The sequence below is a fragment of the Thunnus thynnus genome, chromosome 19 (assembly GCF_963924715.1).
Source record: "Thunnus thynnus chromosome 19, fThuThy2.1, whole genome shotgun sequence".
NCBI classification, from domain to species: domain Eukaryota; kingdom Metazoa; phylum Chordata; class Actinopteri; order Scombriformes; family Scombridae; genus Thunnus; species Thunnus thynnus.
Genome location: NC_089535.1, coordinates 30296057 through 30321820, shown reverse-complemented (window position 1 = coordinate 30321820; position 25764 = coordinate 30296057). Strand labels below are relative to the sequence as shown.

Below are 25764 nucleotides of genomic sequence, written 5' to 3'. Positions count from 1 at the left end.
TTGGGGGCCCTATGGAGCCTGCTCGAACCACAACATGTAAATTCCATGTAAATCAGATGATGTTTGTCACATAAGGCTGGATTTCCTGTTTCCAGTAGGCAGTGCTACACAAGAGGGTCATTAATGCCACAATATATTTAGTAGAGGATGACTCAAATGCATCTGCATTTTCATGAATATTGAACGTTGCACGAAGGAGTTAAATATCACTTCCTGTGGCCACTATGTCATCTTGCTGTATATCATGTCCCTGTAAATTCCATGTCAGTCAGATGATGTTTGTCATACAAGGCTGACTTCCTGTTGTCCATATGTGGTGCTATGACTATGAGTCAATATTGACATGCAGATGTGTTCAGGCCGGGACTCTTTTATCAAGCATGAGAAATTTGGTACAGGTTGGACAATGTACATACAACAACTTCAAGCTCCATGGCGAAACATCGAAGTTTGCTGCATCACCACGACAACAGCGTTCAATGAAAAGTCAAGATTTTGATAACATTGTAAATGTCTTTCGATGACACAGACCAAATTTGAAGTCAGTCGAGTTAAATCTCTAGGAGGAGTTTGTCAAAATACAGTGCCTGCAAATTGCAAAAACTGCGCTAAAATTTCAATATAAATTCAAAATTGCTGACTTCCTGTTGAACTTAGGGTATGGCTCCAAGAGACTATTTTGTGCATCTGGACATGATACATGTGCCTACCAAATTTCATTCATCTACATCAAATTTAAAAGTGGGGACTTTGACTTGATGACTTTGATGAAAACACAAACACTTCATCATTTAGCATCATCATTGTATTATAATTTAGCTGACCAAATTTTAGGTATCTGGTTAACCTGCTAGGAGTAGTTAGTAAAAGTATGGGGCATATAACTTCCTGTTGCCAGTAGGTATTACTGTTGTTCAATATTGTCCTATACATGTCTTCAGACTGGGACTCTTATCAAACATGTGAAATTTGGGAAAGATCTGACGAGTTACAACAGTTTGTTTTGCAAAGGTGAAACACTGAAATGCAACAGCATTGCAAACTCACGTTGTAAACTCACGCTCTTCAAAGTTCAACTGGCTAGGCAGAGAGTGTATAAGCACAGCACCTGTAACTTCCTGTTGCCAGTAGGTGGCACTATGACTATGACTCAATATTGACATGTAGATGTGTTCAGTCTGGGACTCTTATCAAGCGTAAAAAAATTGGCGCAGATTGAACAATATATATTTAAGTTATAAATGGTAAATGGTAAATGGACTGTACTTGTATAGCGCCTTTCTAGTCTTCCGACCACTCAAAGCGCTTTTTACACTACGAATCACATTCACCCATTCACACACATTCATACACTGAATGGGTACAGGGGCTACCATGCAATGTCCCAACCTGCCCATCAGAGAAAGCTAACCATTCACACACATTCATACACTGATGGCACAGCCATCAGGAGCAATTTTGGGGTTAAGTGTCTTGCCCAAGGACACATCGGCATGTGGACTGGAGGAGCCGGGAATCGAACCACCGATCTTCCGATTAGTGGACGAACCGCTCTACCTCCTGAGCTTTCTGTTTCATGGCAAAACATCAAAGTTCACTGCACTGCCACGGTAACAGCGTTCCATGAAAACTCAAGATTTTGATAACTTTTTATCACAAAGATCTTTAGATGACATTGACCAAATTTAAAGTCTGTTGGGTTAAATCTCTAGGTGGAGTCTGTTAAAACACAACACCTGCAAATGGAAAAATTTGTGAAAAATTGCAAATTAAATTGAAAATGGCCCACTTCCTGTTGGATTTAGGTTATGGCTCCAAGAGGATTTCATGTATCATGGGTCTGGCCATGATACATGTCCCTACCAAATTTCGTTCATTAACGTCAATTTTGAAAAAGGGGCTTCAAGTTTGAAATTTTCTAGGGAGCGTCCTCCAGCCATTTTGCCTCCCCCATGGCCAAGACCCATAAAATATGAAATTCTTCATGACTTCTGACATATGTGCAAAGTTTGGAAAATTTACAAGCCTGTTTAGCCCAATCTCCAATATGATAGATTTTCACAATAACTGTTACAAGAAAATAAATGTATGAAAACCTGTAATGTGCCATACTGTTTAAACCAACTATCTGTTGTAAATCATTTTCGAACCTCAACTGAAATTATGTGGCTCTGTCTTTCTTTCGATTAGTTGATTTGGGAGACATAACTCAAGAGTTTCATGACAGAGCCACAGCAATGCTCAAACCTATCTTTAAATCATCTCAAAAACTTGCATTATTTTTCATTCAAATCCTGAGCTTATGACCTTTCAGTATGACGTCAGAGCTCACCTGAGAACCTGCAGCTCTTTGTGTCTCTGTGCTAGTTTGTGCTGATAGGTTTTTCATAATAAAATTATGACTGAATTTCACAAAAGTCAACAATCAGTTGGACAAGCTGTTACTTATTTACCTTATAAATACTGTTTATGTCATAAATGATATACAATAATAATTCTGCCCTCAATCGACTCATGGAAAGGGGATAGGATTGTCGGGAGTTGGGAGACTCAGCAGCCATATATTTCTCTGTTCTCTATTTCTCTGTTTAGCGTTTTCAGGTTAGACTAATCCATTGTTACTAACTTTTGAGCTAACCCCCTTCACTTTTCCAGCACTTGGGGAAAAAACAGATGTGACTTTTCTTGGTCTTTACAAGCTGCAGCATTTATTAACTGACACACTATAGCCTGTACTGTACATTTACTGCCAGACTGACAACTTACTGCTAACCTCTGCTCCACTCGCATTCACCATCACTTTTCTGCCACTCGCTCTCTCACTCAACCACTCACTCACCCGCTACTAGGGGTGTGCCTGAATACAAATACATTATTCGGCAAAGCACAAATAGTGGGTTTTTTGACGGAATATTTGTTTCATACAAATATTTCAAAAAATTATTTGTTTTCAGGAAGAAAAATAAACCATGTCAAATACCAGCGTGCAGGTCGGTTACATCGCTATCTCAGTGTCTCTCCTCTACTCCGCTGTGACGTCTATCTCTCAGTGAGGGGAGTCACATCCACCTGCGCTACTGACACACACTTCATGAACAAGCTTCATGAACAAGCTTCATGAACACTTATTGTAACACTTTAATTTTCTAAAATTAAAAGTGTAATAAAAACAAAAACAGGATTTTTAAGCCTCCGTCCACTTTTATTCGAATACAAATACAAATACAAATAATTTTGCTGCCTCAACAAATACAGATACAAATACAAATACTGGGCTCTCTGCAAATCCCTACCCACTACACACACATATTAAGTACTGCCCTGTTCTTTAAAAGGATATAAGTACCAAGAGGCAAGGACACAGAGGTTAACTCATGTTTCAAAACAGCACTGCACAGAGGATCCCAAACGCTTTTGATTTCTGAATTAATGGATATTTGGTGTTATTTTTGCCATAAAAAAATATTTTTTGGCATAAAAAAATATTTTTTGGCCTGGCAGGGTTTCTCATTGGCCTGGCGACCCACCAGGCCTGTACAATTATAGGGGAAACACTGAAGCAACACATTGATATTGGTATGGACTCTCTACTGTCCATACTCAAATCTACACCCATGCTTTGAACACCTGCAGGGTGTAGGGAGTGACATGGCTGCTTAGTGGGGTCTCTGTCTATTGAACAGCCTGTTAACATCAGTCATTGTTGTAGGGGAAAGCAAGGAGGTTGCCACTGAGCTAGGCAGTTGAGCAGAGGCTCAGACCCCACAGAGGTGGAGGAGCTGGAGCTAGTGGGCTTGGGCTGATGACTGGAGTCAGGGGGAATGGTATCAGGACTGTCTATTTGTCAAATTAGAACTCATTCAGGTCAGTGGCCAGGCACACACAGAATAACAATCATAACAATAACAATAAGTAGCAATAGCCAGGGAAGGATGCCAACAGGACTGCGAAGGACCGTGAAGGCTCGGCCTACGTCCCAGGGTTTCCTGCAAGATGAGAAAGCACAAAGAACTCCGGGGAAGAAGCAAAGTTAGTGACATGCACTGATGTTACATGAATGCATACAGATGGAGAGGAGGAGGAGAAGAGAGGAGCTCAGTGCATCATGGGAAGTCCCCCAGCAGTCTAGGCCTAAGGGCCGATCCAAGGTGACCCTGGTCGGCCCTAACTATAAGCTTTATCAAAAAAAAAAAGTTTTAAGTCTACTCTTAAACATAGAGAGGCTGTCTGCGCCCTGGACCAAATCTGGAAGATGGTTCCACAAGAGAGGAGCCTGATAGCTGAAGGCTCTGCCTCCCATTCTACTTTTAAAGACTGTAGGAACCACCAGTACGCCTGCATTCTGAGAGCGCAGTGTTCTAGTGGGAAAATACGGTACTATGAGGTCTTCAAGATATGATGGTGCCTGACCATTAAGGGCTTTGTAAGTTAGGAGAAGGATTTTAAATTCTATTCTAGATTTTACAAGAAGCCAATGTAGCGAAGCTAAAATGGGAGAAATGTGATCTCTTTTTCTAGTTTTAGTCAGTACACATGCAGCTGCATTCTGGACCAGCTGGAGAGTCTTTAGAGACTTGTTAGGGCAGCCTGATAATAAGGAATTGCAGTAATCCAGCCTAGAAGTAACAAATGTATGGACTAGTTTTTCTGCATCTTTTTGGGACAGGATGTGCCTGATTTTTGCAATATTACGTAAGTGAAAAAAGGCAGTCTTTGAAATTTGATTCATGTGGGAGTTGAAGGACATATCCTGATCAAAGATAACTCCCAGATTCCTTACGGTGGTGCTGGAATCCAGGGTAATGCCATCCAGAGTAGCTATATCATTAGATAATGTCTTTCTAAGGTGTTTAGGGCCAAGCACAATAACTTCAGTTTTATCTGAGTTTAGTAGAAGAAAATTGCAGGTCATCTAGGTCTTTATGTCCTTAAGGCATACTTGGAGTTTGTTTAACTGATTGGTTTCATCAGGCTTCATTGATAAATATAATTGGGCATCATCTGTTTCCTAATAATATTACCTAAAGGAAGCATATACAAGGTGAATAGTATTGGAACTTCGGAATAGTGTGGAACTTCGTGTCTAACTTTTGCCTTCATGGAGGATTCATCATTAACATGTACAAACTGAAATCGGTCTGATAAATAGGACTGAAACCAGCTTAATGCAGTTCCTTTAATGCCAATTAAATGTTCCAGTCTCTGCAAAAGGATTTGATGGTCAATTGTGTTGAATGCGGCACTAAGATCTAACAGGACAAGTATGGAGAGAAATCCTTTGTCTGATGCAGTTAGGAGGTCATTTGTGACTTTCACCAGTGCTGTCTCTGTGCCATGATGCGCTCTAAATCCTGGCTGAAAATCCTCAAATAAACTATTGTTATGTAGAAGGTCACATAACTGATTGGAGACTGCTTTCTCAAGGATCTTAGAGAGAAATGGAAGGTTAGAAATAGGTCTATTTATTGGCTAAAATGCCTGAATCAAGAGTAGGCTTCTTAAGAAGAGGTTTAATTACAGCTACTTGAAAGGACTGTGGTACATAGCCTGTTACTAAAGACAGATTGATCATATCTAGTAAAGAAGCGCTAACTAAGGGTAAGGCTTCCTTAAGCAGCCTAGTTGGGATGGGGTCTAAGAGACAGGTTGATGGTTTAGCTGAACAAATCATTGAAGTTAGTTCAGAAAAGTCGACTGGAGAAAAACAGTCCAAATATATGTCAGGATTTACAGCTGTTTCTAAGGTGCCTGTGTTTGGGGAGAAATCGGTGCCTGTTGAGGGCAGGAGGTGGTGAATTTTGCCTCTAATAGTTAGAATTTTATCATTAAAGAAGCTCATAAAGTCATTACTACTGAGAGCTATAGGAATACATGGATCAATAGAGTTATGATTCTTTGTCAGCCTGGCCAAAGTGCTGAAAAGGAACCAAGGGCTGTTTTTATTCTCTTCTATTAATGCTGAGTAATAGGCGGCTCTGGCATTACAGAGGGCCTTCCTATATGTTTTAAGACTATCTTGCCAGACTAAGCGAGATTCTTCCACTTTGGTGGAACGCCAAATCCTTTCCAATTTTCGCGATGTTTGCTTTAATTTGCGGGTTTGGGAGTTATACCATGGAGCTAACCTCTTACGTTTTATTATCTTCCTTTTTAAGGGGGCAATGGAGTCAAGTGTTATTCGTAATGAGCCTGCAACACTATCAACATGATTATCAATTTGGGAGAGACTAAAGTTAACATAAGAGTCCTCTGCAGTATTGAGACATGGCATTGAATTCAGAACTGATGGAATTGCTTCCTTAAATTTAGCTACAGCACTATCAAATAGACATCTAGTGAAGACATTTTTGTCTAATGGTGTGTAATCCAGTAATAGGAATTAAAAAGTTATTAAAAAATGATCTGATAAAATAGGATTTTGTGGAAAAATTATTAAATGTTCAATTTCAATCCCATAAGTCAGAACAAGGTTGAGGGTGTGGTTAAGACAGTGAGTATTTACACACTGAGAGAAGCCAATTGAGTCTAATAATGAGATAAACGCAGTACTGAGACTATCATTATCAACGTCCACATGACTATTAAAATCACCTACTATAATTACTTTATCGATACTAAAGACTAAGTTTGATAAAATCTCTGAGAATTCAGATAGGAATTCAGAGTATGGACCAGGAGGACGGTACAATATAACACATAGAACTGGCTGTAAAGTTTCCAGGTTGGGTGAGAGAGATTAAGAACAAGGCTTTCGAATGAGTTATAATTAAATTTAGGTCTAGGGTAGATGATTAGGCTTGAGTTGAAAATGGCTGCAACTCCACCTCCTCGGCCAGTGTCTCGAGGAATGTGAGTATTAATATGACTGGGGGTGTGGATTCATTTAGGCTGACAAATTCTTCATGACACAGCCAGGTTTCAGTAAGACAAAATAAATCAATATGATGATCTGAGATTAAATCATTTACTAATATGGCTTTAGATGACAGAGATCTAATGTTCAAGAGTCCACATTTAATTCTCTTATTTTGTTGTACTATTGCAGTAGTGGTTTTAATTTTTATTAGATTTTTATGAATGACTTTTCTTTTGTTTATGCCAAATCTTCTCTGCCAATGCCAAACAGCTTAAAAACGGCCACTTCGCGGCCTGTCTCTGGCATCCCCTGTTATATGGAGCTTGGCCTTCACTTTGGAGATGGTACTAGGGCTCACTCCAAATACTGCCTCAATTTGGTTTTGTGGAACACCAACTAGGAGTTGCTCTATCGCACAGGCCCTATCCAGATCAGTCAAAACATTGCATGCCGATGCTCACAGGGCCCATGCTCGCTGGGGGTACCAGAAGCTCAAAACAAGAGTCAATAGCAACAGCAAAATAAGCAGTTTGGCATTGGCAGAGAAGATTTGGCATATTTTTCATGGGCGCAACCCACATACTCAGCTCTGCTGCTCATCCCACAAATGCATGTTCCTTACAAATGTGGCACCATTTAAAAGGGAAATAAACAGGCTTTCCAATGGTATAAGACTTATTGCCAAGAGGCATTGTTACATTAAAGAAATAATCTACCAAACACAAATTTCCTTACTTTTTGTGCTATGTTTAGTTATTCTAAATGCCTGCCACCAGGTTGGATACCCTACAAAATCAGACAAAACGATTTACAGCATGCAGACCAGAAGAGCCTATGTTTGTTAACATTACATGTAGCATTGTAGCATGAGGGAGTACAAAGACATTACTAGGACGAGGGGAGGGCATTTCTCTTTGTTTGATAACATTAAAAGCAAAGTTAGACTTGTTGTCCCGACTCATTTTAAAGAGGCGAGAGATAGAGTAAGAGAGAGAGCAAGAGCAGTGGTGCTCAAGCGAGCTAGAGATTGAATGAAGAGGGAATGGCAGTAGCAAGAACAAAGTAGTGAATGAGAGAAATAAAACATTATTTTCTGATTGTTTCACGGTGGTTACGTACTAAAGCATGAGTACACCTCCGTGGGAAGGTGCTGCATTGCTGGATTTGGTGTGAATGAATTCTTTCATGTAACATAGGTGTATGAACGGTACTAAAACAAATTTTACTTTGTTTCACAATCGTCATATTACAATTAATCGTACAAGCAGATACAAACAGCCACAAACAGATACATAACCTCATCGCTATGCATCCTGAAAACAGCTGTGTTTAAAAAAGTATTACAAACAAGTTGGGTCTTTCTTTCACTCGCTTCCAAAACAAATGCACATGCTAGCCAGATCAAGATCTTTACAACACACGGTGATGGTGCTTATGAGAAATGCAGTCTTCATTCAGGGAAACATTTCCACTTTTGCCCACAGGGGCCACCAAAATCAACACAAAATGAAAGTTCCTTGTAGTAACTTTAATGTATAATTTAAATGTAAAATATATGAATACATTTATATTTACTTTTTGAAATGTATCGTGAAATGTATCATTATTAGCAATATTATGGCTTTACTTTTGTATGTTTATGTACTGACACATCGCCCATCTTATATACCATCTAAAAGAATCAAACTCCTCAGTCAGTCTGTTTTACAAAACAGAATTGATGGTGATGGTGTCACATTGTCTTTTTACCCAAAATTGTCCAGAATTTAGTTGTTTTGTTTTTTTAATTTAAATGAGGAAAATGTTTGCAACAGCTGGGACACACCATAAGTAGTCTGCAAGTATGTGTTGTGAATGGAAGGTTCACAGTATATTCTTTTTTTCCCCTATTTTTAGCATGCTGAATAGTAATGGTGTGAAAGAGATCCAGTCCTATGCCTTCAATGGGAGCAGACTGGAAGAAGTGTATGCAATTTTTTGGTGTTTTATTCGGCCTATTTATTCATGTGTTTGTACTTTAACAACCTGCTGGCCGGCAGATTGACTTACTATTATTACAGAAAACATTGTGATTGTGAACAGTGTGATATTTATTAGTATTAGACAGGAATTATCAGTTATTAATAAACATACAATAAACATACATTCAGCACAGTACCTTGCCCCTCATCTATTCTTCATTCTTCAGGTATCTTCACAGGAATGTGGATTTGGAGCGAATAGATGAATTTGCGTTTTATGGCGTAATTCACGGCCCAATTCACTTGTGAGTGACTGAAATGTATAGAATTAGCTAGAATAATGTAGAAGTAACATTGCTTTGTGTTTTTATTTTACTTCAAATAATATCTTTATTTTGCCACTATAGCACATGCTGAGGTTGTGTCACAAAGCTCAGGCTATTCCTGAGAACAGCCTGAGCTTTGTGTCCAAATGAATTAATCTAAACTCTTTGTCTGTGTTTCCAGAGACCTCTCAGAAACCAAAGTTAGCTCTTTGCCTTCAATAGGTATGAAGACCATTGAAAAGCTCCAAGCTAAAAACACTTGGGCCCTCAAAGCACTACCCCCCTTTAGAGCCTTTCTCCATTTACAGAGTGCTGAACTGACCTTCCAAAGCCATTGCTGTGGTCTCAAAAAGTTGAAAAGATGGAGAGGGTAAGTAAGAGAATTGAAAGTGTTTGGAAATATTTTCCCACCATGGTTTCTTTTCCTTGTTTGTTTGTCCTTTACATACCAGACTAGGCCCCAATGTAATAAGTACCCACAAAAGCTGTGCCATCCTAGAGTGATTTAAATTAAATCAATGCAGAGTTCATTTTTAATCTTGTAATGATTTTATATTTATACATTTGATTGTGAGGGTTGAGGGGCAAACAAAAAACTATTAGTGGGCACCAGCAGCAACTCCTGGCAATCATGATTTAGGTTAAATTAGCTTTTCTAATTGTAATATCAAACCCTAACCAGAAGATCAAGATATTGTGATTGCTGATTGTTTGACGCACTGATTATTACAGGCTTTGATAATTTTTCCTACCATGAGTAAGGCAATATTGGTTTTCACTGTTTTTCAACCTTCACTAAATAGTGTTCATAATATTAATCATTATTATATCAAATTCTGCTCCTTTTGATCTAATGTAATGTTCTTGAAATTCTCCATTTATTTGCATACTCTCATCTTTTGACAGTGAAATTCTCTATTGTTTTTGTACCTGGTTCTGGTTCTGTACTTAAGTATTCTACCGGATTCTATTTACTTAGTTTATCTTTTTTAAATGTGATATACTTGTTTACAATTAGAAAAGCTAATTCACCTTAATTTGCCATTGACCTTAATTTTGTGCTGGTGCTGCCTATGAATTTTATCTGATTAAGGTCTGAGGAGTGAAATGCCATGAACAAAGTGAATACAAGTGATCAACAATTGTATTCAAGCTTCCCAGTCTTGTACTCTAGTAGTGTGATAATGTACTGGTGTAATGTACTGGTAGAAAAATAACTCAATTTCCGAACATAGTGCATATTGATGGAAGTGTAATGTGGTCACTTTCGGGTGTGGAAGAACTTAATATAATATTTATACATTTGCATGCATATAAAAATTTGTTGTTGTCGATTTTCTAATGGACCCTTTTGTCAGACATTTTGACTCATCAAAGCAGGGAAAACACAGGTGGTATTAATAACAGTAATGATGCCTGCACTCCATTTAGGTGAGCCAATTACTGGGCTTGGTACTGTGCATGCTCACTTACTGACATGGCTTACTGGTACACTTAGTTGAATGGAGACATCATTATTATTATTTACACCTGCTTTGACAAGTCAAAATGCCTGCCGTGAAAAGAGTCTATTAATATTCTTATCATCTGTGTTCAAGACACTCTGAGGCCGTTATTTGCAACTTGACCAGGACTGCTTTGGGAAAGCAGCATGAATCTTCTGCAGGTTTCTCTCGGAAAATCTATGAACATCTAAGAGACAGCTTCGATCTCCCAACTGCTGGCAGCACAAGTCACAATCATCACTACAACAGCCCCATTTGCCCAAATGAACAGTCTCAAAATGAGGGTTTGTTTAATGTTGAGTTATCTGAAGAACATTCCCATGAAGATTTTGACTTTGCACTGTGTAATGAACTTCACACAGATGACCATGGACTCTCATGCAGCCCTGTCCCTGATGCCTTCAACCCCTGTGAGGATGTGATCAGTCAAAGCTTCCTGAGGGTGTTGGTCTGGGTGGTCAGTCTGTTAGCCATTTCAGCCAACTTCCTGGTGATGATCATTCTGTTAACTAGCCGACAGAAGTTGTCCATTACCCGTTTTCTCATGGGTCACCTGGTGTTTGCAGATTTTTGTATGGGGATGTACGTGCTGCTCATTGCATCTGTCGACATCTACACACGCTCCCATTATTACCACTATGCTATTGCCTGGCAAACAGGAACTGGCTGCAATCTAGCAGGCACATTATCAGTTTTCGCCAGTGAGCTATCTGTTTACACATTAACTTTAATAAGTTTTCAGCGCTGGCACGCCATCTTCTACGCAATGAGGCCAGACAGAAAATTGAGATTACGCCATGCAGTTGTGTTGATGCTCATCGGCTGGTTGTTGTGCATAATCCTAGCACTGCTGCCAGTGATCGGTGTGAGCAGTTACCAGAAAGTGAGCATCTGCTTACCTATGGATACTAAGACAACTGCTGCATGGGCATATGTGGTCTCTGTCCTGATGGTTAATGTCATTGCTGTTATAGTGGTGTGCTTATGTTATCTTCACATCTACTGTATGGTGCACACTCCCCAGCACCAGTCCAGCAGATGTGATACCATCATGGCCAAACGCATGGCTGTTCTCATATTCACCAACTTCCTCTGTCTGGCTCCCATTTGCTTCTACGGCTTGTCTGCAGCTCTCCACCAACCATTGATCACCATCACAGATTCCAAGGTGTGACTTCTTCTTGAACCCTAATCCAGAATTTTTTCTATTTAAAATAAAGGCTGATGTGTGTGTTCTTTGCAGGTTCTGCTGGTGCTGTTCTATCCTCTCAACTCTTGTGCACACCCTTTTTTTTATGCTATCCTCACAAAGGCATTTCACCGAGACATTCTGATGTTGCTGAGCCGGATGGGGCTATGCCAGCAACAAGCACACCTCTATAGAAGCCAATTTGTCAGTATTAATCCCCACATATACAGAGAGACAATGTCTGCCATGCAGTCCAGCACCCACACCATGAAACATCCAAAATAATCACCAGGTTACAAGATACCTGAACATTGCTTTTGAAATTTTGTTAACATTTTTTCTTATTGTAGTAGATTTAAAAAGCACCAAATACCAATTTACAGATTATTAATTATTAATTATTTAGAGCCCAACTATACGCTATTGCATAATTTGTCCATCAGAGAGCGCTGCGACTACACTGTAGGCAACACACTTAACAGCTCAGCTTACCACTGCAGAGCAGAACCTATGTCTGTTATGTATCTTCATGGTAAGGTGCTCATTTGCAAGTGGAAAACATGATCTAAATGATAATAAACCACACCTCCTCATTTCCCCTTATTGTATAAGCTAAATAAGCCTGGCAGCAGTCATGTCAGTCATGCCTGGTTTTGCTACAGTACACTAGCCACCACAGTCAGTCACCTCCTCTCATACAGGACAGCAGATGAGTGCTGTAAAACTAATTGACAAACTCTGTTTTATTTTTATTTGTCAGTAAGTATCAGTCAGTAAGAGTTCTGGCGAGTAAATAAGCAAAGGCCCTATAATTTTCTCTCATCAGTATAATGCTCACAGATGCTGTAAAACACATGCTCACAGTTTATGTGTTGCTAAACTAGTAAGCCAGTAAGCTAGCTGCTCTCATGGCGGTAAACTGAAGATAGCTAATGGGTTGTTAAAGTACAGCGTTGTACTCATTCTACCTATTCTAGTAAATTATTCAAGTAAGTATACCTGCGACTTGCATTTCAGCAGAAAAGTTATACTGGTAGTTTATCTTAAAAGTTTAAAGCTTAGACACAGGGCTTTTTCTGAGTTACTCCAGGAACTGTGCCAGTTCCTAAGCTAATGTCTGATCATCACATAACAGAAGAAGTCTAGAATTGGTAATAATAAAGGGATTATTAGGAAATAACTGTATATAAATAACAACAGCAACAATGATGATAACTAGAGTCAGGTTTACTGTTGCAGTTGTTGTTATGTTTTTGACAATAAGCCAAATTTATTTTTCAACTGCATAATGTCCAACTGAGTACATATCTTGTATGGAACTCAATAACTAAATGTAAGGGATCCTTATAAAATGTGTTTATGTTACATGTTTCTGTTAAAAAATGAATATCAGCCGATACGTTGTCAGATTTTTTTTTCAAATATCAAAATTGCCATCAGCCTTAAAAATCCTGTATCAGTCAGGCTTTAGTATTAATCTGTAGGTAAAGATAGCAAAAAGTTTAGCTGTCAGCTGCACGAGAAAGGAAAGTAGAAATGCGTCTAAAACTGCACAGAAAATGTAGAGATTAGCCTAACTCAGAGGTAAGAAAATAAAGGTGTCAGTATGTTTGAAATGAAGAGCTTCTCAAATCTATCTGCATCTGAAAGTTTGGGCCCTGAGTTTGTGATGCATAATATTGTGCTCTGCCAAATGAACCACTATTACTTGTGCTTGTAGTTTTACTGCAGTCACTTTTTCTGGCACTTTCAACCACATCTCACGGTCTTCTGCAGTGGATGTTTTTTTCTCAGTTGTCATAGTGATATCTGAATCATCATGTGACCTACATGTAGCTACGGAACTCATATCCAAAGTGAAGGACCACTCTTGAACAGAAACAGTGGCTTTGGGAAAGAGACAATATTTCCCAAATAACAGAACACCAGCTTGTTTAAGTTACTGCTGTAGTAGTAGTAGTAGTAACTGCTGCCAACTCTTCACTGCTGCATAAACCAAAACCCAAATAAGAAAATGCACTTTCCTTCGACCTTTGAGACTTAGGGAATAAAACTTTTCAACTCTCCCACACAAGAAGCCTGTAACATGCCTAAGGTTTCTTTGATCACTACATGTAATCACCAAGGCACCAATCACCTCTTGCCAGTATTTGAGCGCTGTTTACCAGGACTGGAGGTTCAATTTCATGCTCTCAGACCATTCCACTGGTGACATAGTAGCAAGCCATGGAAGGGGAAACCAGCTGATTACCCCAAGCAATCAAACTGTCCAGCTTGTGACCTGAGGACATGCCAGTCAGCTTGAACTTTTCCAGGACTTCTGTAAAAACAGACGATTTACCAGTTTCCTCTGCACAAGAGGTTAGACACCAGGAAAACCTTGAAGTTATCATTATGAAAAAAAAACAAATTGCATTCACATTAACACACACACATGCACACACCACTGCCAGAACCTCTTCTATATCGTGAGCAGACCTACAGTAACCCCTATGTCACAGATATGAAGGATGCCTGACTTTAAGACTTAAAGGAATTCTTGTATTGTTGTCCATTTAAAGTCACTGTTGTATGTGTTTAGTTTACAACTTGTGCCAATCATTTAATGGAAGTATTTTAGGAATGCCAGCATATGATTTATGTTGATTTGTCTAATCATTAATAATACCAACATCTTTGGGTTTACCCATGTTGTGTTTGGTATCATTTTCTTATTCCAGAGTTTCCAAATCTGACCTTAGCAGTGTTCCAAAATTAATTATGCAAGTCTTATGAATATAACATTCTCTTAAGACTAAGGCACATTTCAGTTAAATCTGCACATGCAGTTTAGGACTTCAGTGGTGTTCACACCTGAGCTGGATACATGTCACTTAAAAACATTAATGTTAACCATTAACACAAAAAGATCTGATCTGACTGTAATTGGACAATCGGAAGTGAGCATTAAGGTCCCTATGTGAACATAGCCTAAGTAATTACTCTAACTCCCAAAATTGTCTGGCCAGATAATGGCTAACAGATGAGTGATGTCTGGCCTGTGCATTTAGAACCTTGATCCAGTCTTAGTCTGGGGGTGTCAACCTGAGATGAAACCTTTGAGTGTGACAAGTATGACAAGAGATATGTCACCCCTTCTGCATAGAGCTTATGAAACAGAGCCCACTACCAGAGTTCCCTCCTTCAACAATCCTCTCTGTTATAAACAACTCAGCTCCAGCAGGCTACAAGACCCACTGCCACTGCAACACTGCCCCAATGGCATACGCAATAATAATCAGCACTCCATTGTACCTTGTTGAAGACCCTGGTGCTTTTAGATACTTTTTATGTCAGATTTTATATCTTGGTCTCTCAGGTAACAATCCCTGCAAGAGTATAATTTTGGTCAATATCCATCTCAATGCTCATTAATTTTCTCTGTTAATTATACCAGTCTAATTTCTCCATTCATGTTAGAGCTTACAACTTACTTTCTTGTATTAGTTGGTTTATCTATTTGTGTATTGTCTTTTCTCTTTGTTTGTTTAGTTGTTTAATTGTGGTGAGTAGTTAATAATATATGTTCATAAAATTAAAGTGGATTCTTCCTTCGTTTGCTTGATTCAATTTTGGTCACTAGACTTTTAGATCTGTGTTAGGTTTACATCAATATAGAAAGAACTGAGTTGGAGATTTAGCCCTTTTAACACATGGTGCACAAAGTTTAGGGGTTCAAATGTAATTGGACAATGCAGATGGCCGCCCACCTAGAGCCTTGTTCTGTTTGAAGTTTCTTCCCATTAAAGGGGAGTTTTTCCTTGCCACTGTCGCCAAGTGCTTGAATGTTGGGTCTCTGTAAATTAAAGAGCATGGTCTATACCTGCTCTATGTGAAACGTGCCCTGAGATTAAGTCTGTTGTGAGTTGGTGCTATATAAATGAAATTGACTTGACTTGACCTGACTTGACAGATACACATGAAATCAAACAAAATAATCATATTTAATATTTAATGGAAAATCCTTTGCAGTCAATGAAGAAGTCTTGGAGCCATAGATATCAGCAGATCGATGCTTTGTATCTTCCCTGCAGGCCTTCACTGCAGACACCTTCAGCTTTTGCTTGTTGTGGGGTCTTTCCGCCTTCAGCAGGTGGAATGCAGCTCAGTTGGACTGAGATTAGGTGATTGACTCAATCAGTCAAGGATATTCCACCTTTTCACCCTGAAAAGCTGTGTCATGGTTGCTGTGTCTGTATCAAGATGGTTGTCCTGTTGAATGATGAAATATGGTCCAATAAGTTTTTATGTATTTGGCTGAATGTGAGTATACCTCTACATCAGTGGAAGCTGGTGACTCAAAAAATTGGGGAGGACAGGAGGAAAACCAACATGGCATCTTATAACAAACTGCATCATACTATATCATTGGCCCCACCTGATGAAATTGGAGAGGTGGGGAGCAATTTTATATGCCAATAAAACAATTTGCTTTCAAAAACAAAAACCCCTGAGTGGTGAAAAGGTTGCACACAACATCAACAGGTGACTGAACAACCACTCAATTAAAAACTGCATCAATTCCAAATTAATTAATGAGTGCAGACAGCTCACTGTAACTTCAATAAGCAAACTACCCACTGCACATTATATGATCTCTTTGCTGCATTCTTGTTAAGGAGATAAATTCACAAAAGCCACAGAAAGACATTTAACCATCAGAGATAAAATTAGCGACAAAAGAGACAGAGAGAGAGAAGCTGTATCTGACTCGTGTGATCTGATGTCTTCTTTCGTTCATGGAGATGAAGTATCCATATCATAACGTCCATTTGTGGCTGTTGGTCGTCTTGGTGGTTAGTTAACAATCCAGCACCGAAATCCTGGTTCACTCATTTGTCACATCCCGCATTGACTACTGCAACGCCCTCCTCACCGGACTCCCCACCAAACTCATCAACAGACTGCAAATGATTCAGAACTCGGCCGTCCGGATCATCACCCATACCAAATCATCTGACCACATCACCCCTGTTCTCATTCAACTTTCCCTGTACAATACCGCATCCACTACAAAAACCTCCTCCTCACTTATAAAGCTCTCCACAACCTAGCCCCGACTTACCTCCACGGCCTCCTTCATGAATACACTCCCTCCCGCACCCTCCTCTCAACCTCTACTGGACTCTCAATCATATCCACGTCACACCTCAGTACCATGGGTGCCCGAACCTTCAGCTGCTCAGCACCCAGGCTCTGGAACTCTCTCCCCCCACATATAAGACTGTCAGACTCCATCACCTTATTTAAGTCCCACCTCAAAACTCACCTGTTCAAACTGACATACTCCCTATAACTGGACACTGTGCACCTCACCTGTTTTTATGCTGATGTTTTGTTTTAATTGATGTTTTGCTTTTATTTCTTGTAAGGTGACCTTGGGTGACTTGAAAGGCGCCTCCAAATAAAATGTATTATTATTAACAGAACTTTGTGGCTGCTGGTTAACCAGTCTGATACAATTAGCAACTATGACAGACAAGCCAACTATCCTGGTTGTTTCATTTAAATTATGTTGTTAGATTTCTATTGTTGTTGAGAGGAGTTCACTTCAGAGCAGTGGTATGTTGGGCCACAGCACATCACTGTAGTCCCACTGAGGGTCCAGTCTGGACAGCTGAGGCAGTGAGGCCTGAGGCTGCGCCAGCAGAGCGGAGCTCTCCAACCGCCCTGAGGTGGCGTCCTGCCACTGCTGCCGCCCTGAGGTGGCGTCCTGCTGCTGCTGCACCACCCAGTCCAAATCCATTCTCCTGTTAGCTTAACAACAGTCCTTAACAATCCTTCAGGGCTTTGGCTAACGGAACAGATCAATAAAAGAAGTGAAATATAACCTCTAAATCTGAAAGAAGGAAATTGGTTGTTGAAAGGGCCTAAAGAAGACATAATATTTTACTGATGTGTTTAAAAATATAGTTCGCAATTTGCACATTATAATTTATTTTCTAATATGCTACTCTATCAATTTATCTATATTTTACCGGTCTTCTCTTACCAGTTTGTCACACTCAGGTATGTTACAGTGGTAGAGAACTGAAGATGAAATCTGGAAACTATCATTGGAGCATTGTATTCTGGTTGTTGATTGGTTAGGGAGGACGTCCTCCCTTGGAGCATCATTTTAAGTGTATTACCCAATCATAGATTAGCATGAAAAAAAATTAAGTACATTAAATTGATGTAAGAGATCCCGCCCTAACCCCAGGATTCCACTGGGTGCGTGTGCGCTGTCCTCTGCACAGCGCCCTATTCCACCGGGAGTGTGTCAGAAGCGGAGCATCTTCACTGTGGGTAAGCCATCTGCTATTTAAAGTCAGTTGCACTCCTACTACAGTAATTACAGCAGCCTAGTCAAAGCTGATAAAGTGCCTTAAGGCTACCGTAATTACTGCAGTAGCAGGGCAACTAAGCTGCCCAATTTTGTTAACTTCCTCAGCTTTCATTGATTTGGTCATTTTCCTTGATTTTTGTGCTTCTACTATGGTTGAGTAGGCTATGTAGTTAAATGGTTTCTTTATTCGGCTGTGTTAATTGCGTTTATTGTTGATATACGACCAGGAGTCTGCACATGGTGTTTTATGTGTTTTTGAAAATTGACCAGATGCTCAATGCTGTTTCTGTGTCTGACTTCCTGCCCAGTTTGATCTGCTCTGTGCTGCTTGACGCGGCCTCCGTAAAAAATAGATGAGGCGCAGCGGAGCAGAGAGCCGCTTCTGGGACGCTTCTGAAAGGCACCGCAGTGCGCCCGGTGGAATCAGATGCATTGACTAGAGTGGCCGCAATCAGCTCCGGTGGCCGCGTCGGAGCCGGAATGCGGCACACGCATCCAGTGGAATTTAGGGATAACACACTGGATGCGTGAACCTCAGCAGTGTGTGTGCGTCGCTGAACTGCTGCGTCTCTCACGCTTGCAGCATCCACACTGGATGCGTGTCTGCTACGGCGCTTCTGCCACTGGCAGCCCTATCTTTCTCGGTTTCCCTGTCTATTTCTGCTGAGAACCGCACGCGTCATGCAGAGAAAATAGGCCAGACCTCGAATATCTAGATGAAGCGACGCAACAGCCTTGCGGGAGACGTATGTGACTGTGGCAGCTCTAACCTGTTAACATGGGCACCGAAATGAAAAGCAAGAGGTTCCACGATGCATATGCGCTGCTCACGCATCCAGTGTGTCCCAGGGGTTAGGAGGGCAACAGGAGCCCGTCCACTGCCCCCCACCACCGCTTCATGCAGACTGCCCTTTCTCCTCCTGCCCTGCAGGTGTCACTGTTGAAGCCTTTTAATCAGAATTTCAATAAAGAAAAAAGAAAAAATATTTTATAAATGATACTGAAATTTGGTAATGGTTTATTTCAACCAGGTATTCTTTTTTATATTTTTATCTCCCTCTTGCCTCTGAAAAAATAGAGGAGGAGCAACCTCCTCTGCTTCTACCCTATTTAACCTCCTCTGTTTGACAATTGATAGCATGAACACAACAAACAAATATTTGTCAATGCACTCCAAGTGGATTCTAAAGTGAATGTGCAACAACACTTCAGATAAAGTCAGATTAATGTCTGACATGATTGGATTAGCAATTTATTTTTTATTCTAGGTCAGTTATTAGTAATTATTTATGGTAGCAAAGGTGGTTTTCGACTGGATTTGAACGTAAGAATTTTGAATTGAATTTTAATTTACAGTGTTGTTGCACAACCACTCTTGTCTAGCAAAAGGAGGACATGGTTACACTCTACACTCTGGTCATACATGCATTCACGTGATGACAGAGCAGAAGAGCAGACTATTTATTTTAGTTTCTATTTTTTGTAAGTAGAGAGACTCATTGGAATTGAAGCCTGTTTATTACGACCATTACGACCTAAAAATACCACAAATAATGAATATTTGGACTTTTGGCTTTTTTTATGAAAAAACGGAGACCGGAAGTGTTCCTTTCGTTGCTGGTGACGCAACAGGCGTGACGGAGGCCGGAGACCACATAGACGGGAAGGTTGAACGTCGGACTCGCTGCAGTTAAACAGGTTTGTGTTTTACTCATTTTCGTGTATTTCCTTACAAAGTGTCTTTCCACAAAGAGGTTATGAAATCAGGAGATCTTTAATGAGGGTCAAATAGGGAGGATGAATGTGCTTCTCCCATCTATATAAACGGTGGTCAAGTGCGCCTGTGGTTCGATCTTGTCAAGCAAGTCTTACGACTCGGTGTTTCAAATGCTCAATGCATCCTATTTTAACCATGGTGGTAACTTAGAGTAATGAAAATACCGTGTTAAGACGTTGTTCATGATCCTGGCAGTGCAGTTTTACTGGGCTTCCAGTTCAGCAGGGGGCAGGATGAACTCGGCCTGTTGTTGCAACAGTTTTTTTTTTAAATATTATATTCCACACAGTTTTTCAAATGAGACAATTGATATTAGCAACTGAATCACGCCTATTATGGGTCTTACACATACTGGGAGGGTTTTCTGCAGCCTGGTCAGTATTGCCCATTTTCCACTGGCTCACTATGACACGGTTTAGCCTCGCCATGGCGTTCATACTTAATAGGCATTCTACTGCAGCTCCTAGCCGCTCTCATCTGCAATGTGCTGGTAAACAATGCAATAATGCGATTTCACCGCGATAATGAGAGCAACCGAAATAATAAAAAAAAAACAGTTAAAAAAAGGGGTGTCATATATTTATATAAAGTATAAACTCTATAAATCAACCCAGACCCTTCCTATTTACTTTATGGTTAAAAAAACAAATTATTACTTTGTTATTTGATTTAGTTTGGGGTGTTTACAGCATTGACAATTACATTTAAATTCAACAGCAACAGCTCTTTCAGAAATAGGACTCATAATCCACAGAATACACTGCCAACAGTTTTCTTTGGTTGAAGGTACTTCTTATGCAAAGTGTTGACAGTGATGTCTGTGGATTGCATAATTATATACTAGTCATTTGTTGGTCAGGATACCAACAATGATGTAAAATAAATGGCCATCACCTATGGCAGTCTTATATGGCGAGTTATATGGGCTTGTAAGCCTAAATCCTACCCACATGTGAAAATCAAATAAGACTTATTTTGGTTTCCTGATGGCAAAAAAAAGGAAAAAAAGATTGGTAATCATTTCTCATCTTGACTACAACTTGTGTTCTCGTCTTCCCTTATACTTTCAGCAGTCAATGGTATTTAATCCTCCCCCCAAGTAAAAATATAATAATTAAGTTATTGTTATTCATATCACTGATAGCCAAACAAAGAAGGTCTGACTATTCTCCTGTGTCCTGTTTAAAAAATGAAATAAAATAAAAAATCAAAGAGGGGTTTGACTGCAGGTTTCCTCTGTGGGGATGGTTCTGACAGAGGTTCCGCTCTCTGTCAGGGCAGGAAATAACACTTTTTTTGTTTGTTTGTTTTTTGCCCCACATTAAAAAAACATAAGAAGATGCAAGACATGCCCACAGTTGTTTGAAGGAGCCATACATAGCGGTGACAATGGAGACTGTGACTTGTTTGGTTTGCAGTAATTAAATAAGGCAATTCATATTTAGTTGGTTTAATTGTAGCTATATCGAAGAAATGTTGAAACGTAGTTTCATGTATTATTGTGAGTTGCGCTCTATGTGACTTAGGTTTCTGTAGTTGGTCTGTTTGTGTTCCTCAAGAGTTACTGTACTATATATTTGTAGGCCAAGTGCCAATAAAGCATTATGACTCTGTTTACTCTGACTCCGTCTTCTCTCACACACTCAGTATCTTACACACAGAAAAAATTATGGGAAACCTGGCACCTGACACTGACCCTGTCACTGAAATGGTGAAATGATACAGTTAAGACTTACAAGGACCTGATGTATCAAACCCCCAAAGGGTTTTATACACAACACACTATTATCCCACAGAATAATAATAATGTCACAATGCTGTATTTAACATTGTTGTGTGCAGAGAACTCTTACGCCATCATAATAGTCCTACTTTACCATGCCAGCTCCCTTAAAAAATGCTGCTTTTCTGTAGTATGAGCTGTGACTGCAATTTCCATTGCCAATAAATTCAGTGAATTTAGTTTCTTTAGCCTTTTCAGTACCTAACACAATAGTGCTTAATTATGATGCCCAATAAAGCTGCACTGCAGCAACTGTAGTGAGTTATGTAGGGTGCTATATGGAGTAAAAAGCTGATGTAAAAGTAATGGCTGAATACTCTGAACCCTTCAGTTGTCAGAATGACAGAAAATAGTATTAATTAAAGAAGACTTACTAATTGCATAACTGCACTACAAGGATTGGTACTGTAGTAGTTAAGGTGCATGTCTATCATCCTTTGATTTAATTTGTATGTTTAGTAGGTTCCAAACACTCAGAGCAGCATTAACTATTAGTGTATTTAGCTATATCTGCTGGAAGCAGTGTATGTAATTTGGTTAACTGCTGTATTGCCAACACTACTCCCAGACACAAGAGTGAGATGTGAGAGTAATGTTTTTTTTCCTCTACTTTTCATCAGTCAGGATATGTCTGTAAAGATGGAAATGGAAATCAGTGGAATGTCAAGGGCACATGTCTCCATTCTACCTGCAGCTGACATCAAAGCCACATTGAAAGCAGAAGCAGAAAGACCTCGCTGTGCCAGCACCCCCTGTTCACCCATCAGAGGTACTGTTGCAGGATACCAGATTCTCCACATGGACTCAAACTATCTGGTAGGCTTCACTACTGGTGAGGAGCTGCTCAAACTGGCCCACAAATGGTCAGAAAGCACTCCAGAGAAGAGTTTGTTATCAGAGGCTGTGCCTAGCTCCATCCAGACCACTGTCCCAAAGTCTGTGGACTTGGGCATCCACCGCTCTTCACGGATCTCCAAAGCCAAAAGTCGCTACTACCAACCATACGACATTCCTTCTGCCAACGGGCGGAGACGGAGGCGTATGCCCAGCTCGAGTGACACCTTCCTCAGGTCCCTGGCCCATGGGGAGCCTGGGAGGGGTCTGCATGCTCCACTACCCCTCTGTCTACTTAAAGGGAAGAGGACCCAGTCCAAGTCTCTGGACTACCTTAATCTGGACAAAATAAGTATCAAAGAGTCATCAGACACTGAGGTGTTACAGTACCAACTGCAGCACCTCACCCTGCGAGGGGAGCGCATGTTCACCAGAAACAAGACATAAAAGTAAAGAAGATGGCATTATTCAGGCCTCTTTCACCCTCTTGGGGATGTGGGTGCTATTTCTAGCTCTGTTTCTTTGTACTCAGATTATAAGCAGTTCTATAACAAGACAGTCTGATAATCTTGTTACATCATTAACGGGGGTTATACCCTTCACTGTACACATAATGTTGAAGAAAATTCTTAAATTAGTCCTTACACTGTAATGAGGTTGTTGAGGTAAAAAAAATTGAATTATATAAACTTAGCAATAACTGGCAAAGCTATTTATTGACAGTGTTGTGTGTTTGTACTGGTCAGAGATGCACTGATGTATCAGCTTACAGTTGATACAAGCACATATCACATACTGTCGGCTTTCAAATGCAACATTGCTATTAGTCCAGTTTTACTGCCTTCTATGAGGAGTTGTGTTAGTGGGTATTTTGTGATTTTTTTTTTCACAGTATAGCACTGCATTCATATTAGCAAGATCATTTTATTAGGTTGATTATTTTTTTATTTATTGCTATTTTATTGTTGTAAATCAACATGGATGCATTTTAAACCACCTATTTACCATATGATGGGCACATGTAAAAGATTTTTGTGACACTCCATTCAAAATCAGTAAAGATTTTTATCTGTGATAAATTTAATAAAGTCTATTTTAATGATACATGCCATATATACACTAAAGAGGAAGTATTGGTCACTGTAATCATTCTCTCTGCCCATATTCCTTCTGTTTTTTAAATATATGTAAGTATTTTGTCTTTACTCAATAGCTAGCAGTGGAGGGGTATCAGAAAGAGGAGGAGGGATGACATGCAACAGACCTGGACGGACTTGAACCACATACTTTGCGATTACATGGTCAGTGCCTTAGACCATTAGTCACAAAGATGTCCCCAAATGGCCCCTTCCTAATATGACTACCCTGGAAAAAAAGGTGGGGGAGAGAGTTTTTCCAATTGTCTAACTCAGACTTCTCATTTGAGCTTCAGCTGAATTATAGAATGTATTTTTACACAGAAAGAGCAGTGTGGATTTTTTCCTCCATCTCATACAGTTAGTCACACTAGGGGGATCATTTCATAGCCAGTATGGACAGGATGAATGATTACAGCAATCAGTGACGCAAAGTTCATATGGAATATGTGCATTGTTTTAAACTAGAATTGAAAAAAAAATACTAGTATCAAACAGTCACCCCCATAAGATTTTTTCATCTGTTTATTGCTGTCAAATATGTTTGGGAATATATTGGCTTTTGAAAATCATATTGGTGCATCTCTAGTTTTGTACATTGGTTATAGGGGCACAACAGTATATAGATGTGTGTCTTTTGTATGAGTGTGTATGTTCCCCTTACAGCTGGAAATGGATGTGTTCAAATCCCTCTACTGCAGAAAATGTTTGTTTTCTGCACCTGATTGCACTGTTGTACATCTACTACAGATTATTTGTGGAAACATCAGTGCACCTTGATATTGTCACCACCACCAATAAGGAGTTAACATAAAACACTGAAGTACTGTATATAAGCAAGCCATGGGAACACTTAGATCTGTGAAAAAAATTGTACACCCCTTTAGTTTTTGCTCACTTTGTTCTGCTTTGAAAGGAAATTTTGATTTCTTTGTTTCAGAACTTCTGTGTTTTCTATCACTCTAAAGGAGTAGAGAATTCCATTTATTTTATGAATGTGGAACATTTGGAGCCTCTGTATCAAATGGCATCTTTCCAATTATTCTGTTGAAATAAGTTTTTGTTTGTTATGAGACAGTCTCAGTAAAACCAGTGCTAACTAGAGTTACTTCAGCCTGATCATCTGAGTATTCCTGGGTCAGATCCAAAGGGGGCATTGATGTCTGCCACAGCACATCTGGAAGTCACCAGTCAGAAATGTTCAAATCCAACACATAGGGGCTTAAAATATATAATACAAATATTTATACATTTTCAGATAGGACCATTGTCTCTCCATTTTTTTAATTTAAAATGTATACACCTTTTGAAATTTTGGATTTGGTCTGAAAAACTTGAACCATTTGAATCAATGTGAAAAACATGAACGTGAGATGTAATGATTTTCAATACTGAAGTGAATATCATAATGTAGCAATGTTCCATCGTAGAATGCAGCCTACTTGCAATTTGAATGTGGACCTTGTGACAGCTGTCCTTTTTATGCTGTTGTGTTGAAAATTGCTGTAAAGACTACTGCTACTGATGATGTAAAGTTTCAACTGTTGCTGGACTTGGAATATTTAAGCATTCTACATAGTAGAGCTTTATTGTATAACACCAATTTTAACAACTATTTGAAAAAATCATTAAAATAATTCATTTTTCAGACATTTTGAAACTTTGATTCAAAACTCAAAGGGTGTGCAAACTGTTTCACTGTATGCTGTATGTGAAGTCACCTCTTCTTCTATTGTTTTCTTAAGCCAAACAGAAAATGTACACTTGATGTTAACCAATGACTGTTACAGTACAAGATTAAAGCTTATTTCAAACATTTTTGTGTCTCTACCTTGGGGGAGAAAGATCATCATCACTGAATTAAGACCTTCTGAGTGGTTTTAGCTATAAGGTGATGATCACCAAACAAAAATATTTTTTAACGTTCTGATTATGAGGAAAGAATATGAAGCGTTAGACATTGAAAAAAAAGTTTCTCCAAGATGATGCAAAAATCCACAAAGGCAATAAAAGTCAAAGGCTCTGAAAAC

The 25764-nt window shown here is 39.5% G+C and overlaps 2 protein-coding genes across 2 annotated transcripts in view; both read left to right on the top strand.

Annotated features, from left to right (window-relative positions):
• The window catches only part of LOC137170995 (thyrotropin receptor-like), a 38909-nt gene extending 25609 nt beyond the window's left edge, over window positions 1-13300 (top strand). The window contains exons 7-11 of the mRNA XM_067574705.1: window positions 8753-8821; window positions 9045-9122; window positions 9325-9513; window positions 10742-11816; window positions 11892-13300. Of these exons, the coding sequence (XP_067430806.1) occupies window positions 8753-8821; window positions 9045-9122; window positions 9325-9513; window positions 10742-11816; window positions 11892-12122 (1642 nt within the window). The 3' untranslated portion in view covers window positions 12123-13300. The remainder of the gene's footprint in view (window positions 1-8752; window positions 8822-9044; window positions 9123-9324; window positions 9514-10741; window positions 11817-11891) is intronic.
• Window positions 13301-19807: 6507 nt separating this feature from the next.
• macir (macrophage immunometabolism regulator) lies at window positions 19808-25552 on the top strand. Its single transcript, XM_067574414.1, has 2 exons — window positions 19808-19902; window positions 22385-25552. Exon 2 carries the CDS (start codon window positions 22392-22394, stop codon window positions 23043-23045), a length of 654 nt encoding a protein of 217 aa, XP_067430515.1. The 5' UTR covers window positions 19808-19902; window positions 22385-22391; the 3' UTR covers window positions 23046-25552.
• Window positions 25553-25764: the final 212 nt, after the last annotated feature.

Bases quoted from the DNA above. Each gene is read 5' to 3' on its own strand.
- macir (XM_067574414.1), top strand. From the start codon at position 22,392: ATGTCTGTAAAGATGGAAATGGAAATCAGTGGAATGTCAAGGGCACAT.